This window comes from Mus musculus, chromosome 8 (genome assembly GCF_000001635.26).
Source record: "Mus musculus strain C57BL/6J chromosome 8, GRCm38.p6 C57BL/6J".
Lineage (NCBI taxonomy): Eukaryota > Metazoa > Chordata > Mammalia > Rodentia > Muridae > Mus > Mus musculus.
In genome coordinates, this window is record NC_000074.6 from 110,372,886 (window position 1) to 110,388,632 (window position 15,747).

Below are 15,747 nucleotides of genomic sequence, written 5' to 3' on the forward strand. Positions count from 1 at the left end.
TGTAGAGGGTGAGCTCAGCAGAAGCAGGGTGGGTGCGAGTCCAGATGGCTAGCAAGAAGATGCAGCGCTTTTTGTCCTGCGCAGCCCTTCCTCTGCTCCAGTCATTAGCTGTGACTCACAAGGCGAACACGTGGGCGCTGACTCCTTGGAAATAGACACCAGGAAGGAGCCCAAGGACGTGGATCTGCTGAGATGGGACTGCCCTTGACAAGCTCTGCCCGATCGGTCGGCCATCCTTCAGCCTTGCTCATTAGGATTCTCCTTTCCGGTCTTTGTGCTAAGGCCCACGTTTGGCCATTGCACCAGAACATTCACTATTGTGTTGAGGAACCAGTGTGGGTGGAAAGAAGCCCAGGGGAGCCTTAGAAGCAGCAAGGCTGCCCATTAAATTGGCCAACACCTTTCCTTCCTGGGAGGGAAAAAGAGAGACATCACACATGGCCACCTCCACCAGCTAAGAACCCCATGGAGTTTGGTATATTTGGGTTGAAGATAAAATCAAGACAGAAAGTACCTATTGTGAAGCTTCCTCTGTCAAATGGATAGAACACAGGGCTCCCTCTTAGCAGCTTTTAGGGACATTATTTTGAGCATCACAACTTTCCTTGACTATCAGTGTCCCAGCTGATGGAACTGAGCAATCTTTGCAGGCTCTGTGTCACTTTGGTCTTTTCTCTCAACAGTAATAAGGATAGTTTACTTGTCAATGTTTTTAGAGTTCCTTTTTTTTTTTTTTTTTTTTATTGTTGCTGTTTGAGACCGTTGGTATTTGTACCAAGCGTCATAGCTTTTGCTAGTGGTTGGATCTGTTGTAAGTAATGGAAAAGATGACAGCGTCTCATTGGTAGATTGGTCAGTGGTGGGGATTTGGCACTGAGGTTTGGAGAGATGGCCCCGTGCCTAGGTGAGCTTGTTTCTCTTGCAGAGGACAGCAGAGTTCAGTTCCCAGCCCCATAACCAGCAGCTTACGAAGTGCTGCAACTCTGGCCTCCATGGGAATATGATGCCCTCTTGTGACCTGTGTGGACATCTGCATGCATGTGTGCATACATACATACATACATACAGGCATGCACACACACAAAATTTGAAATGAATCTTTAAAAAAAACATTTAAAACAGACATTTGATTTTGAGAGAATGCTTTCTTTCTAAGAAAATTTCTTTCTGCTTCTTTATTTTGGGAAATGGAATCTGCAGAGCGTTTCTTAAACTCAGGGGCTCGGGTGTCTTTCTCCCTCAGCTTCTCGGGTTCCAGGACTGGAGCAGCCCTTCCTGTTGCGTAAGGTAAATGGTGGGGTGGTTGAAGGTGTTTATGCTGCCGAGCGTGAAGAAGTCACTTCGTGTCTGAGCTCCACATCAGGTTACTGTTTCCATATCTTATCTCAAGGGACTGGGCTTCGACCCTCTCTCAACCCGGGGAGCTTGACAAGGACTCACCAAAGACATCGCTCAGGAGCGTTAACACACTCTTGTGGGCTTTGATCTCTAAAGGAACCTGCTTTGAGTCACCTTCCAGAAGAACCCAAGCCTATGTGGAGAGTGACACACTGTTCACAGCGGGGATTGCCAGGGCAGACTGTGTCAGATAAGTCTGAGTAGTTATCGCTATCGCTGGTAGTGATTCTAAACGTCCTCTCTCTATGGCATAGTGAGAGAGGTGGGCCCTAACCTACTTTTAGAATTGCAGAGGGCTTAAGGAAGTTAGGAGAAATACTATATACTCCTAGCCTTGGTGCCCCTACCCAGCATCTCCCTCCCTCCTTTCCTCCCTCCCTCCTTCCCTCTCTCCCTCTCTTTCTCTCTCCCTCCCCCTTCCCCTCCCCGTCTCTCCTTCTCCCTCTCTCTCCCTCTTCCCCTCCCCCTCTTTCACCCTCTCTCTCCCTCTCCCCCTCCCTCTCTCTCTCTCACACCCTCTCTCCCTTTCTGAGACCAGGCTTCTCTGTGAACTCCTGGCTGTCCTGAAACTTTCTATGTAGACCAGGTTAGCCTTAAACTCACAGAGATCCACCTGCCTCTGTCTCCTGAGTGCTGGGATTAAAGGCGTGCGCCACCACCACTTGACTCAAGTTTTCTGTTTTTAAACTGGCAACAAAAGGACCTCACAAAGGGGAAGACTGAGCAAGGTGAGGGGCAGGAACTGTGAACACAGGTGGTGAGAACTTGAGCTCTCAGGAAACACTTGCAAACTTGTGACTCTGAGTTAGACACCTTGCCTTTTTTTTTTTTTTTTTTTTTTTTTTGGCAAGTTAAAGATTGACTGGGAAGCTGAGTGCGTGAGTCACCCTTATACATGCAACCAGAGAATCAAAATGCAATACTTTTATTTGACACACATAGGAATTCACACTGTAGACACCGAGTCTTCCCACCTTCCAGATCAGTCAAGAATGTTAAATACACATGTAACTCTGCTCTTGCATGTTAAAGGCCCACTTAGCAAGGTTTCTGGGAAATGATCTTATTGGCACTAATTACTTTTATGTGTGTGCCGGACATTGAGCATAAAAGAACTATAGCAGCTTCAGATGACATCTGTCGGTTAATTGAGGCTGAAAGACACATCCTAACTGTGGGCTGCACCTCTCCACAGCCAGACTGAATAAAAGTGAGAAAACAAACTAGACAGCAGCCATCTTTCTCTGCTCCCTGACCATGGACACAATGCGACCAGCCACCCCAAGCCCCTGATGTCCCTGCCGTGATGGATTGTACCTTCAAACTGTGAGCCAAAAGAAACCCTTCCTTTAAAAAAAAGCCAGTCACCTTTAAGGACACCCCTCTCCCTGTGTTTATCACCTGTCACGGACCAGCAGCCGCACGCTCAAAGCATCCAGAGAGGCTCAACACCAGCCACAGTGTTGCTTGGTTCACTGTTCTTATACAGAAGGAACTAGAAAGCTCCAAGAGTAGTAATATAACATTGAGCCAATTAGCATATAGCAATAGACTTAACGATTCAAAGCCAGTTCCTTTAACTAGTAGGTCCCTTGACTGGTAAGTGAAATAGGGTTGTTCTACTCACCTTAGAGCCGGGAAAGACAGAGCATCAGAGAAAAGGGGGGATGGTTGTAGTAGAACTGAGGGCAACTGAAATTATTATTATCATTATTATTATTACTACACCAGAGTAATCATACTCTAATAGTACTAGAACTCGGATGAGGAGTGGGGAGAATGGTTAGAGAAGGGAAAGAGAGAGTCTTTGAGATAGAAGGAAAACGGAGCAGCTGAGATCCGAGTGAGGAGGCAAGTCCAGGAGTTCATAAAGACGGGATATAGAGACAGGATATTGACGCTGGAGCCAGTGGGGAAATTCCTGAATATTTTGATTTTTCTGAAATGTCAGATCTGAGCAATAAAAAGAGGCAAGGTATTTCCAGGAGCACAAGCAAGCTGGGAGTTAATTTCATCTGGGTTGGTAAGATGTAAGGTGGGAAGATTGGAAGGCAGAGAGTACCATGCAGCCGTCTTAGACATATTGCCTGTTTATAAGGTTTGTTCTTTGATCTGCTAGGAAATGCATAGCTTTGGGGGGTTTTTGTTTGGTTGGGTTTTTTTTTTCCAACATTTTGCTAGAAAGAAATAGAAGTTTACTTTTCGGTAACACCCAGCTGAAAGGAAATAATGACACCACACCACCACATCCCTCTGAGAGAGGAAACAGGATGATCATACTTTGGCTTTGACCTCTGCACAGTCCTGTTAGTTCGCCGACACACACCCTGACCCAGGAGAGGACTTTTGGGTAGCATCTGTCCTTGGATTATCTCCCGTGTTCCCAAAAAGATTCAAGTTACCAATGGATGCTGTGGACTCAGCAGGGCAGTGGCTGTTCTGCACCAGAGCACCCCAGCTCTGATCCCCATTCAGTCTGAGCCCTGTAGGCTGTCTTCTTACATTAGCCTCCTGTCACCAGATAACCCTCTCACCGTGGTGCCAGTATCCCTTTGTTGGTTAGGGCCAGTCTACCCCCTTCCCAACCCTCATTTCCACATAGCAGACGTATTTACCCATGGCAAGTTCATCAAGAGTGCTTAGAGGCTTAAACCATGCTGTCCCTTTGTCTGTGTATACACCCTGGACTCTGGGGTATGGGGGCCATGAAAATGGTCTTGCTTACCCCAAACAATAAGACTTTTTTTTTTCACGTGTTCTGTGATCATCTGATTTGCAGGCCATCCTTTGGAGACCACTTACTTCTCAAGACTCACTGACATTTTTTCTAGCATGGATTCTCTCAGGATCTAGAACATCCTTTGGTGCTTTGGCCAGTCTGTGTTGGAACAGGTTAGCTACTTCTACTCAAAGTCTGGTCAGAGCAGGGTCTAAACCCTCTGGCAGATTCACGCTTATCACATGGATTAAAATGAAACCCAAATCCTCAGTCATTCTTAGGAAGGATACCCATTGGCATGTCTTCCCTTAGATGAAGACTCAGCTGAATGGCTGAGCCATATCTGCTTAGCTTGTCTCCTTTTCTAGGTCTGAACACTCCATCATTGCCCTTAAACTCTACCCAAGGGCCAGGTATTTGCCATTTATCAGAAGGGGACAAATATTTATTTTAAGCTCTTGCAAAGAAAATTTTGCAGTGAAATGACCAAGCCTGTAAGGGTGCTTTGAATTCCTTTGTCCCCTCTGGGATCTCAGGGGCCTCTCTGGGCACTATGGTTGTATGGTTTTGAGGGCCATCCCTGATGCAATGAAAAGGGCAGAAAGCTTCAGATGTGAATCCATGTCTGATAATAACTACCTGGGGTGCAAACAGACAGCTGACTCCGTGATCAGCAAGCACCTACCAAGAGCCACCTCTGCTTGGGTGCTGGAGACAGAGGGGTGAGTGCTTGCCTCTCTTCTCTTGAACTTAGCTGGGGATTCAAAACCACTTCATGACCTTGGCAGCCTTGCTGTTGCTTCTTGGAGCCTTGGTGTCCTCCCCTCACTCTGAAGTCAGGAGGGACACTGCCTGAGAAGGTCACAGATCAGGGTGATTGCTCTCGTGAGTAGGTCAAAAGTGGGTCTAGTTTCCTGTTCCCCACTCTTTGCCTGATGTTGCCTTTTCTCCCAGTGGTGGGGTTGAATGGAGGACCTTACCTCTGTGAGGCGATGATGTCAGCCATCTGTGCTCTTCTCCATTCTTTCCAGGAGTATTTTTCCTTCCAGCCAGACTGGATCTGCTATGCTTTGGGGACTGTCTGAAACCAGAGCCTGATTATTTATTAAGTTGTCTTGCTTCAGCTTTCTATTGAGCTGTGTATAGATTTCTCAATGTGTTTAGTACTTCTGCTCGTTTGGCCCTATTTACAAAAACCTCAGAAAAGGGCACATATTTTCTCCCCACTGTCTTTTCAACCTTTCAGCTTATCCTTCTAAGAAGTAACATGGATGGTGGTCAACAAACATCTAGGGAACTCTTACTGAATGCGTATTGTTTCCAGACCTTGGGGGGCTCTTGAAATCTTGTGCAATTGACACCTCTAGCAGCCTGAGAAGTTAGTGAAGAAATACCAGATTAATATGGTCAATACAATATTTTAAATCAATTTTCCCCAGTAGGCAAATTCTGTTAGATGGTTTATTCCAACATAGTAGCAAAACTTGGGTTTCTTACTATGGTTATCAGGGGGAGGAGTTTGTGAGTTAAATGACAGGAACACTCTGAGCTGGGCACTACGCTCCCTTGGGCCATTGCTATGGCTCCATAGAGCAGAGGCATTTCTAGTTACTGTCATTCAAAAGTTAGGAAGGTAGTGCCTCTGCATAGGGAGCCGGGCACTCCTCTCTCCGCCGTCCCTGTGAACCACATATACCCTGCTAATGGCTAAGCTCCCTGCCATCTTGGCCCACCCTGTTTCCTCTGACATCCCAGGGCTGGGCATGCATGGGGCAGACAGCAGATGCTCATTGAATACATATATCTTAAAAATGCTTGGTTTTACAAAGCATGGTAACACACTCCTGCAATCTCAGAGAAGTAGACAGAGGATTGTGAGTTTGAGGCTAGCCTTGGCTACATAGTAAAACTCCATTTTAAAGGAAAAAAAAAACTTATCTTCCCCTATTTTCTTCTTTAATGTATTTCATAGTCATAAACTCAATGATATCTTTTAAACTTGTTCAAACTTTGTGCCACTTCATAAGTTACCAAGCCGTGTAAGTCACATCTGCTAGGTAAGACAGTGTTTTCTCATGGGCAGCAAGAGTTTCCTTCAGGTTCCCAGGATTTCAGCCTTTATGTGTGGTTTAGTGAGAATGTGAATTGGTTCGGCCACCATAGAAAACAGTATAAAGGTTCCCAAAGAAATTAAAATAGAGCTACCATGTCACCCAGAGTCTCTCTTCTTGCTGCATACCCCGAGAAATGGAACTCCGTATGGCACAGTGTCAGTTCCGTGTTCTCTGCAGCACGATTGAAATAGCCAACCCTCGGGACGACTTAAATGTCCATGGGCAGGTTATGTAGGACCTGCGTCGTCATTGGCACAGGACCCCCAAGACCAAGTTCTCAGTACAAAGGAGATTCATTTTTTCCCAGAGGAACAAAAGGCAGGGAATAAGAGACAATGACAGGAGGCAGAGGACAAGGAAGAAGGGGAAGGGAACAAAGGAGGGAGGGGGAAAGAGGGAGAAGGGAAGAAGAGGGAGGGGGAAGAAGGAAGGAGGGAGGAGAGAGGGGAAGGATGGAGGAGGGATATTTGCCCTGGAGGGACAAAGGACCACCTCTGGATAGAAGAAACAGATGTGGTCCAGAGGCAAATGATCGTTTATAAAGGGAGAAGAGGAAACCTGGGGTAAGATCACTTGGTTAGTTTGATTAGGCATGTTATTTAAGGTTGCCAAAAATGGGACTTTTGACTGCTGGAATATAGCTTTAGGAATATAGCCTATGGTTTACAAGGGAGAGAGGTAAGTGTGGAAGGGAAAAGCCTGCCACCATGTGTTCCCATGCTCAGGCCTTCTAGAGCCCTTCACAGGCAAATAAAGAAATGTGACATAGACATACAATGGAATATTGTTCAGCCTTAAAAGGGACACCTTAAAAGATGCTCAGTGGGTAAAGGCTGCCAAGCCCGGCATCCAGAGTCTAATTCTTGGAATCCACATGGTGGAAGGAGAGAACTGACTCCAGACTTTCTTCTGATCTTCATAGCCACATTGTAGCATGCACAAATCTGCAAGGGTGTGTGTGCACACAATAAATAAATGCAAAACCCTCTAATGTTTGTGTGTGGGGGGGGGGGTGTCCCCCGGCATTTTAACAACATTGATCGGCTGAATCAGGCTAGACCCAGTACCAGAGCTCATGTTCTCAGGCATATGTAGGCTATAAAAAAGAGAGCTGATACAAACACGAGGAGAAAGGCAGGTGCCAGGGCTCAGAGGGTGATTATGGGCCAATGGGAAGATGCTGGTCAAACAGCCATGAGTCCTGGAGAGCCAGAGCACAGCTCAGCACCTGCAGCTGATAACACACAAGGATAGACCCAAGATGCTCCCGTGGCACAACAAAGAACTGGTTAGGAAATGCAGGTGCTAACCTACTTGCCCACAGGGACCATTTCACTATCTATACATGTGTCAAAACTTCCCATACCCCTTAAACATACGGGGAAGAAGTCATGGAATTATCATTTGAAAGCAATGCCTTTCTTTCTCGTTCCTGTTTCAGGAAGGTGATGTCTGGCCCAACTCATCCGCTGAAATCACTGTGTACTTTAACCCGCTAGAGGCCAAGCTCTACCAGCAGACAGTTTACTGTGACATTTCAGGTATGGACTTGTTCTGTGTGGTTACCAGGTTACCAAGTGCTCAGACCGTGTGTGTGTGTGTGTGTGTGTGTGTGTACATGTGTGCATATGTATGTGTACATGTGTGAGTGTGTGTGTATATAAGAATGTGGGAGAGCATATATTCAAGCCATTTGGTACTACATGATACCAATAGAAGGATCTATGTCCAAAGAGGCATCTCTGAACCCACTTCATTAAAGTCTGCCCCTTGGCAAAGCTTCAAAGCTATATCCAATCTGGGTAAAACATAATGGAGCAAAGTGAGAGTGAGGAAGGATCTCATGTGATCTCAAAATGTGTCCATCAAAATACCAGTTATAAGCAGAGGAAACTCGGCTTTACAGTGAGGAGCACAGAAGATGGCATCTTAGGACCACTCCAATAGGATGCAACTAGGACACAGCATCCTGTCAACAACATCAGGACCAGTCTACCACATCCTGCGGTCTGACCCAGAGAATGCTTCAGGCAAACCAACTGAAGCACAAATTTCGAGGTCCAGCCTGGATTGTCACAAACTTCAGTGTCATGAAAGTCAAGGAAGGATGGGCAAGCTGTCCAAGAGAGACTCGCGAGAGCAGTGACGTGATCTAGACTGACCGTGTTGCTGCAAAGAGCACCCACAGGGAAGAGGCAAGGAAGTTCTTTATCCTTCTAGGGAAATTTGTCCATTTTCCTTATCCACCCATTGAGTTGGTCATTGTCTGGTAAGACAGTCTCTCACTTCATGCCCTGGGCAAACCTGAAACTCACTGTGTAATCCAGACAGATCTCAAACTCTCAGAGCTCCTAACTCCGCCTCCCTGATGCTGGGATTACAGATGTGAGCCACCACATCCAACTTCTGTCTTTTTAAACCCTCCCAATTCTTTTAAAAGGCCCATAAGAAAAATAGGTAGATAGCAAAATTATAAAGCCAAAAGGTAGCCTTTCTCTCCTGGAATTCTATCGAGAAGCGTGTTCGGCAGTTTCTTGGGAATCCTGGCTAACTCTGTATTACTGTTTGTTGATTTACTAACGTCACATGATTCTCTTTGGTCCTTGATATGAGAGAAATACATTTAATTTACCTTTATCTTCTCTTTCCTTCTTCTTTCCTTTAAGGAGTTATAATTTACAGACAGTAAAATTCACCCTGGTTCTGTGTGTTTTGACAAGCCTGAGTAGTGGTATCACCCCTACCCGAATCAAGATAGAGAAAATCCACATCACCTTGCAAAGTCCCTTTATGCCCTCCTTTGCTGGTAGCACTAAGCCCCCATCTCGCTCTCACAAGCTGGTCATTCTTACTGTATTTATTTTGTGAGTTTCACTTATAGCTTTAAATTGTATATTAAACCCTAATGGTTTTGTTCCCTGGACCGTATAATGTCTCTTGGCATGTAAGGATACTGGTATACCTAACCTTCTCATCAATGTTCTGCCACCCTACCCTTCTGCCTTCTGTGGGTTTTCCCAGGTCTTTAATAAGCTCATTACTAATAACCATAGTTAAACCTACTATTTACATAGATGTTGTCACTCCAAGAAGATATGTCCCCAAGGCCTATGCCAAGGAGTCTCGTCCTTAATAACCATCAATAGCTATGCTGGCTACCTCTGCTGTTTCATCTGTAGGTTGCACAGGGTAGCATGGATGCTCTGATTAATTAAAATGGGAGGATGAATGATGATGCCACCCAAGTCTCATCAACTGCCCAAACCCCACCGTTCTCCCACACCCATGAAGCCACACCTCTCAGTCAGCCTTGGGCTGCGAACTGGAGACCGTGCTAGCCTCCCCTTCAACACACCTATCATTGTCCATGTCATGGGAATGGTTTTCCTGCTTTCCCATATAGAATCTTAACGTCTCTGTATTCATCCCTAAGCAACATGGTCTTGGCTTCCTGGATTTTTGAAAGTTCTATGTGGGAACCATGCTGTGCAGAGCCTATGCCGCAAGCCCCAAGAACATAAAGCTGTTCAATAAATATTCAGTGAAAGAGCAAAATGATTGAAATAAAAGTACACCCAAATGGGCGACTGCATTCTGTTTGGCTGGTTGTTCTCCTTGCACATGGAGGTGAGGTTCTCACGGTGGCCCCAGGATGAATGCAGAATGGACGAGGAGTTTAGGAGAGGAATATATTACCTTTCCATAATGCATACCAGTGTCCAGGACACAGGCATCTTAGGGGGCTGTGCAGGAAATATTTGGCAGGGTGGCAGTGTTCAGACACAGCCTGGAAGCACGCCAGTGGCCCCCATGCCACAGGTGGTGGGACCTCCTCCAGCTCCACGGGGACACTGTGCTGGGCATTATTCCAGGGGGCCGGCTGCTCTCCAGGAGGTTCCCAAACAATACACCACGAGCTGTATTCACCCATTGTTTCCTTTGTGCTCTCAAATTCTCCCCGCAGATCCCTTATCCTGGGTAGCCTGAAATGTAATGTTTTCTCCATCTGTGTGTCGGTCTTCTTTATTTTGTTAGTTATTTATTAAAAGACTCAGTTGCCAAGGAGGGGCTCTGTTCATGTGGTGATTCCATATTATCATTCCTGTAAGTTCCCTGCAATTCTGTGTCCTTTGGAGGGCTGTTGATGATTGCTGGCTATTATCATCAACCAGCTGGCAAACCCCCCTGGTCCTACCTCACTAAGGAACTCCTGTTAAGTGGGTAGAAAAGTTCCTTCCTGGCTGTCTTTCTTTTTGTTTGCATTGGCTTTAAAATACTGTAGCAGTTTGTTTCTTTCATCTTGATGCTAAATACTTGACAGAAGCAACTTAAGGGAGGAAGGGCTTAGTTTGTCTCTCAATTAGAAAGGGTCCAGTCCTTCATGATACCTGATATGTAGCAAGCAGTATTGCCAAAATCCTTTCCATCTCAGCAGAGTAGGAAGCAAAATACTTGGGCTGGAAGTGGGGCTATGCTGTAATCCTCAAGGCCTGCTCCTGAAGAATGACTTCCTCCAGCCTGGAACTTCCTGGCAGTTCTAAAGTCACCAAAAATAGCTCTGCCAGTTGGGGACCAAGTATTTGAACTTGTGAGTCTATGGAGGACATTTCACATTCAAACCGTAAAAGGTCTCTGTGTTCATAGAAGTAAGTGCATAGAGCTCTGATTCTTCTTCACACTTTTTTTTAAAGAAAAGATTTATCTTGTGTGTGTGTGTGTGTGTGTGTGTGTGTGTGTGTGTAAGAGCAGTCAGTGTTCTTACCTGCTGCCATCTCCCCAGCTCCCACGTATACCTTTCAACAAAGGTGCCAGTGGAAGCTAGTTGGTACATTTATCTCTCTTTGCTTTCACGTTAGTGTTAAGAATTGCCCTGTGCTTTGGTACCCAGTGGTTCCACTGGAGTGGGCTTGCCGTTGCCAGCCCTGGGTTTGGTACTTGCTAGGTTTTTTCAGACAGTGCATGTTTTATCCATCATGGGAAATTCTCGTCTTGATCCTTTTGGATACTGCTTCCCTTTCTTCTCGATTCTCAAAATTACTTCAGAAGTAATCTCTTCCTCAACCTCCTTGTCTCCCCGTAATTTATGTATTTTTATTGCACATATCTGCTTGTGTACCTGTGCACTCAGCACAGCACGTGGGTGGCGGTCAGAGGACTACTGGGAGCCAGTTCTCTCCTTCCACCGTGTGGGTCCTGGGGATTGAACTCTGGCCATCGGTCTTGGCAGCAACTGTTTTTACCCACTGAGCCACCTTGCCGACCTCTATTCTGACTATTTTATTTTAAGTTATTTCTTCTACTGATGATTTCTTTAGCTTTATCTCTTCTTGGTGTATTCATCTACTCCACGTTACATTTCCAGTGATTTAGTTTTTAGAAATCGTATAATTTCATATTTTCTTCCTGCATTGTGCTTTCTGTTTCTTACTGCACCTCTTCAAATCTTTGGGGAATGCCACATTAGGGTTTCTCTAAGAATTTTCTATTATGTACCTCTGGGGTTGTTTGTGGAAACTACTGATTTTCCTCTGGAAGTAGACTGTTCCCTCAGAGAGTTGGAAACATTTCTATTGTAAAGTCCATTAACGAGGATATGAGATTTTGGACACAGTCTTTCAGGTGAGGATTTTTGTTAGCTCATCTGCCAAGCTGCTGGGTTAGCTACGGCACAGCCCTCATCGCTTCGTCCTAGGCCAGTAGGTGGAAACTTCTGGGCTGTTTCTCTTGCTATTGTTTTTATTTTTTTACTTTTTTGGTTTTGGTTTTGGTTTTGGTTTTGGTTTTGGTTTTGGTTTTTTCGAGGCAGAGTTTCTCTGTATAACCCTGACTGTCCTGGAACTCACTTTGTAGACCAGGCTGGCCTCAAACTCAGAAATCCACCTGCCTCTGCCTCCCAAATGCTGGGATTAAAGGCGTGTGCCACTACCGCCCAGCAGGCTGTTGTTTTTAGAGGTTGATTTTTCATGGTTCTTGGTTTATGGAAAAATTTTGCTTTAATTTTTCTGTTCCCAGATAAGAGCAAGTTTACATCTTCTTAGTGTGAGGGTAAACAGGAACCAGGAGACCATAACACCTGTGCCTACTCTGCAAATCACCGGGCCTTCTTAGACTTACTTCACTATTTTACTAGGCTTAGGTGCATTCCCCCCTTCATTTCTACGATCTGGTATTGCCCTGCCTTTATTATGAGCTTAGATAAGCACTAAAATGTATATTTATCTGTTTTTAGTTGCCTTATTTACTCTTTACATATGAAGTGCAAGATTGATCTGAGTTAGCTAACTCTGCCTCGTCAGTTCACAGATTTAACAATTTTCCTATGTTTCTCAAGCTACTGTCCTTAGAGAATCCGCACCAGTCTCAACTCTAGTTACATTAAAAATGTAGATTATTGGGCCTCATCTATGTTTTATTGAAGCAAAATTCCGAGAAAGCATTGCTGGAGAATATGTATTTAAAATGAGGACCAAGAAGTAATTATAACAAGGTTGCAGGATTAAAGATTCATATACAAGGGAATGGGTTGTATTTCTATATCCTAACAGTGAATAGTGGGAAAATGAAATTTCACAAAGCAATATTGCTTAAATAGCATTATGAATATAAAGTACTCAGAGATAAACCAGACAAAATGCAAGCTCTGTGTGGTGAAATGTATAAAGATAGCTGTAATTACAGGCCTGTACACATGGAGAAGTCCACACTGCCTGGAACCAGTGATTTAATGAGGTTAAACTGCCACCCACCCCCAGTTATGTGTAGATTTGCTGCAATCAAAATAAAAAAAAAATCTCAACTGCTTTTTAAAATAGGAATACACAAGCTGATTCTGAAATTCCTGTGGAGGGCCTGGAAAGATGGCTCTGTGGTCAAGAGTACTGGCTTCTCTTACAGAGAACCTGAGCTCAGTTCCCAGCACCAGGCCAGGGGCTCGCACCGCCTGTAACCCCAGCTCCAGGGAGGCTTGTCACCTCTGGCATCTGCTGGCACTCATGGGAGCTCTCCCCCTCCCCCTTCCCCCTTCCCCCTTTCCCCTTCCCCCCTCCCCTCCCCCTTCACCTCCCCTTCCCTCTTCATTTCCCTCTCCCCCTCCTCTCCCTCTCTTGTGTGTGTGTGTTTCTGTCTGTCTGCTCTCTGTGTGTATGTGTAGAATCACAGAGAACATGGATTACCCAAATGTTCAGAGGTTCAGGAACTAGGACATGCATACGTTTGATGCCCTTCTTCAGCCTGTCACAGACTCTATATATAGAGTGTCCAGTGGTCTTTGCTCCTGTCACCTGCAGATCTTCCCTTACAGATGCTTGGCACCTTCACTGCCAATAATCAAACTAATACAATGTCCTTGTTTGGGTATTTATAAATACACCCACCTATAAGCACAAAGACTTCCAGCAAGTATCATTTGAGGATCTCAGTGGCTCACCGGGGTGGCTAGACACTGCTACTATTTTTACAGATGAGAAAGTTACAATGTAGAAAACTCAGATGAGCTGCCTGCCTGAGGAACTCTGTATCCAGGATTTGACTCCAGTTTGAGTCACACGGTGTCACACATCCCATCCCCTGTCCAGTTCCTCGCCATTCCAGAAAGACACACAGCTCCCATGAAATGGTTTAATTATTGCAGCCAGGAGAAATGCCCAGGTGCCTAAGCCATCCAGAGCTCCTCCCAGGTTCCCCAGGATGCCTAAAATTTAAACCCAACAATTCACCCAACACTTCTGTATAATACCAAGAATTTAAAACATCAGTCACCTATAGACTTATCACTGGTTGACCAGATCTACTCCTCAAAACTAGATGTGAATTACATTGTCTCTCTCTCTAGACTGCTATGCCCAGGAACTGCAATGTAACGATAAAATAGTCCACTGAAGATTCTAAAAGCACTACCAAATTGCCCCCTGGCCGGAGGTCGAAGGAAGGCACAGAGATGCACAAAGAACTTAAATGTTCACCAGGGGACTATGTGGGAAGATGAGTCAACAGGGCACGCTGGGTTTGACGGAAGGAAAATAGGCCGATGTGTTTTCACAGAACAATCCGGGGCAAACCGCTCTATCCCCTCCAGGCTGTGTTACACATGGCAGCTCAGGGGAATACAGGGGCTGGATGTATGGGTTGCTAACTTGTTCAGTCCAGGGGTGCTTTCTTCTTCTTCTTCTTCTTCTTCTTCTTCTTCTTCTTCTTCTTCTTCTTCTTCTTCTTCTTCTTCTTCTTCTTCTTCTTCTTCTTCTTCTTCTTCTTCTTCTTTTCTTCTTCTTCTTCTTCTCCTCCTCCTCCTCCTCCTCCTCCTCCTCCTCCTTCTCCTCCTCCTCCTTCTCCTCCTCCTCCTCCTCCTCCTTCTTCTTCCCAGTGCTCCAAATTTAACAATTTGTTGTATAGTTTTTATACTTTGTGTTTAAATTCTCTTTCAGTACCTCAAGTTAATAAGCATTTCTTTGAACACATTGTAGTTGGGGCTATGCTGAAATACCATGGGCTCGGTAGTTTATAAACAAGGGAGGTTGTGCGCCTCTGTAATTTTGGAGGCTGAGACGTGAGATCCAGGTGGCAGCAGACTTTGTGTCTTATAAGGGCCCATTTCTCCCAGTGCCATCTTGGTTGGGTTCTTACCCCACGGGAGGGGCAGAGGAGCTCCGTCTGGGCTCCTCTGTAGGGACACCGACCTCATTCAGAAATGTTCTGCCCTCATTTATTCCTCTTCCCCAATGTCCACATTTTAATCCCACAACCTTGGGAACTGAGATTTTTAATGCATGAACCTGAGTGCAGGCCTGCAGAGACACGGCAGATAACAAGCTGTCAAAGGCCGGCGCTCTGCATCTTCCGGTATTTAATGCAATGAAGCCCCTCACCTTTAGGGATTCCAGGCTCATCAAATGTGCTCTGATGAGCCTCCCTTCATCCCTGTTGTGTGCAGCCAGCTTACTTCAAATGTACATAAGAAGCTTTTTTTTTTTTTATGCTTTAAGAGCACTCTCTTCCAGTAAGGAGCCTGCCCTTGCAGTTTATGACCCCCCCCCACACACACACACACATGTTTGCTCCTCTTGATGCTTTTTTTGCTAAAACAAGAAAAATATCTGCTTAGAAAATCCTGTGCAGAAGGAGTATTTGTAGCTGTGACCCTAAGATTTCAACAAGCCCCCCGGAACAAAGGGCATTACAGGCATTTGGCCACAGGAAGTGCCTATCTACAGACAGGGCCAGCTCCTTTAAATAATAAATAATCCCCAAAGAAACAGGGGCCCACTGCTTATTACAACACGTGTTTGGTTTTGTTTGTTTGTTTGTTTGTTTGTTTGTTTTCTTTTTCTTTTCTTTTGTTTTAACAGAAGGCAGTCAAGGCAACACATGGAGAAGGTTTAGGCCTGACAGTTATAAATAGCCCCGCTGTTTATCCCATGATACATTAGCAGCCTTCTCCCTTGACTAGTCTGTGATTTGGAATCTCAATCAAAAAGCCATTTCTCCTGACCACAGAGTACATGTCATTGCCCAGAGACTGGA

The 15,747-nt window shown here is 45.2% G+C and overlaps 1 protein-coding gene across 7 annotated transcripts in view; it reads left to right on the plus strand.

The window, feature by feature from the left end:
• Hydin (HYDIN, axonemal central pair apparatus protein) overlaps window positions 1–15,747 on the plus strand; it is a 343,286-nt gene that overhangs the window by 105,918 nt on the left and 221,621 nt on the right. For all 7 annotated transcript variants that reach the window (XM_030243552.1, NM_172916.2, XM_030243556.1 and 4 more), the window contains one exon: window positions 7,673–7,772. In XM_030243552.1, the coding sequence (XP_030099412.1) occupies window positions 7,673–7,772 (100 nt within the window). The remainder of the gene's footprint in view (window positions 1–7,672; window positions 7,773–15,747) is intronic.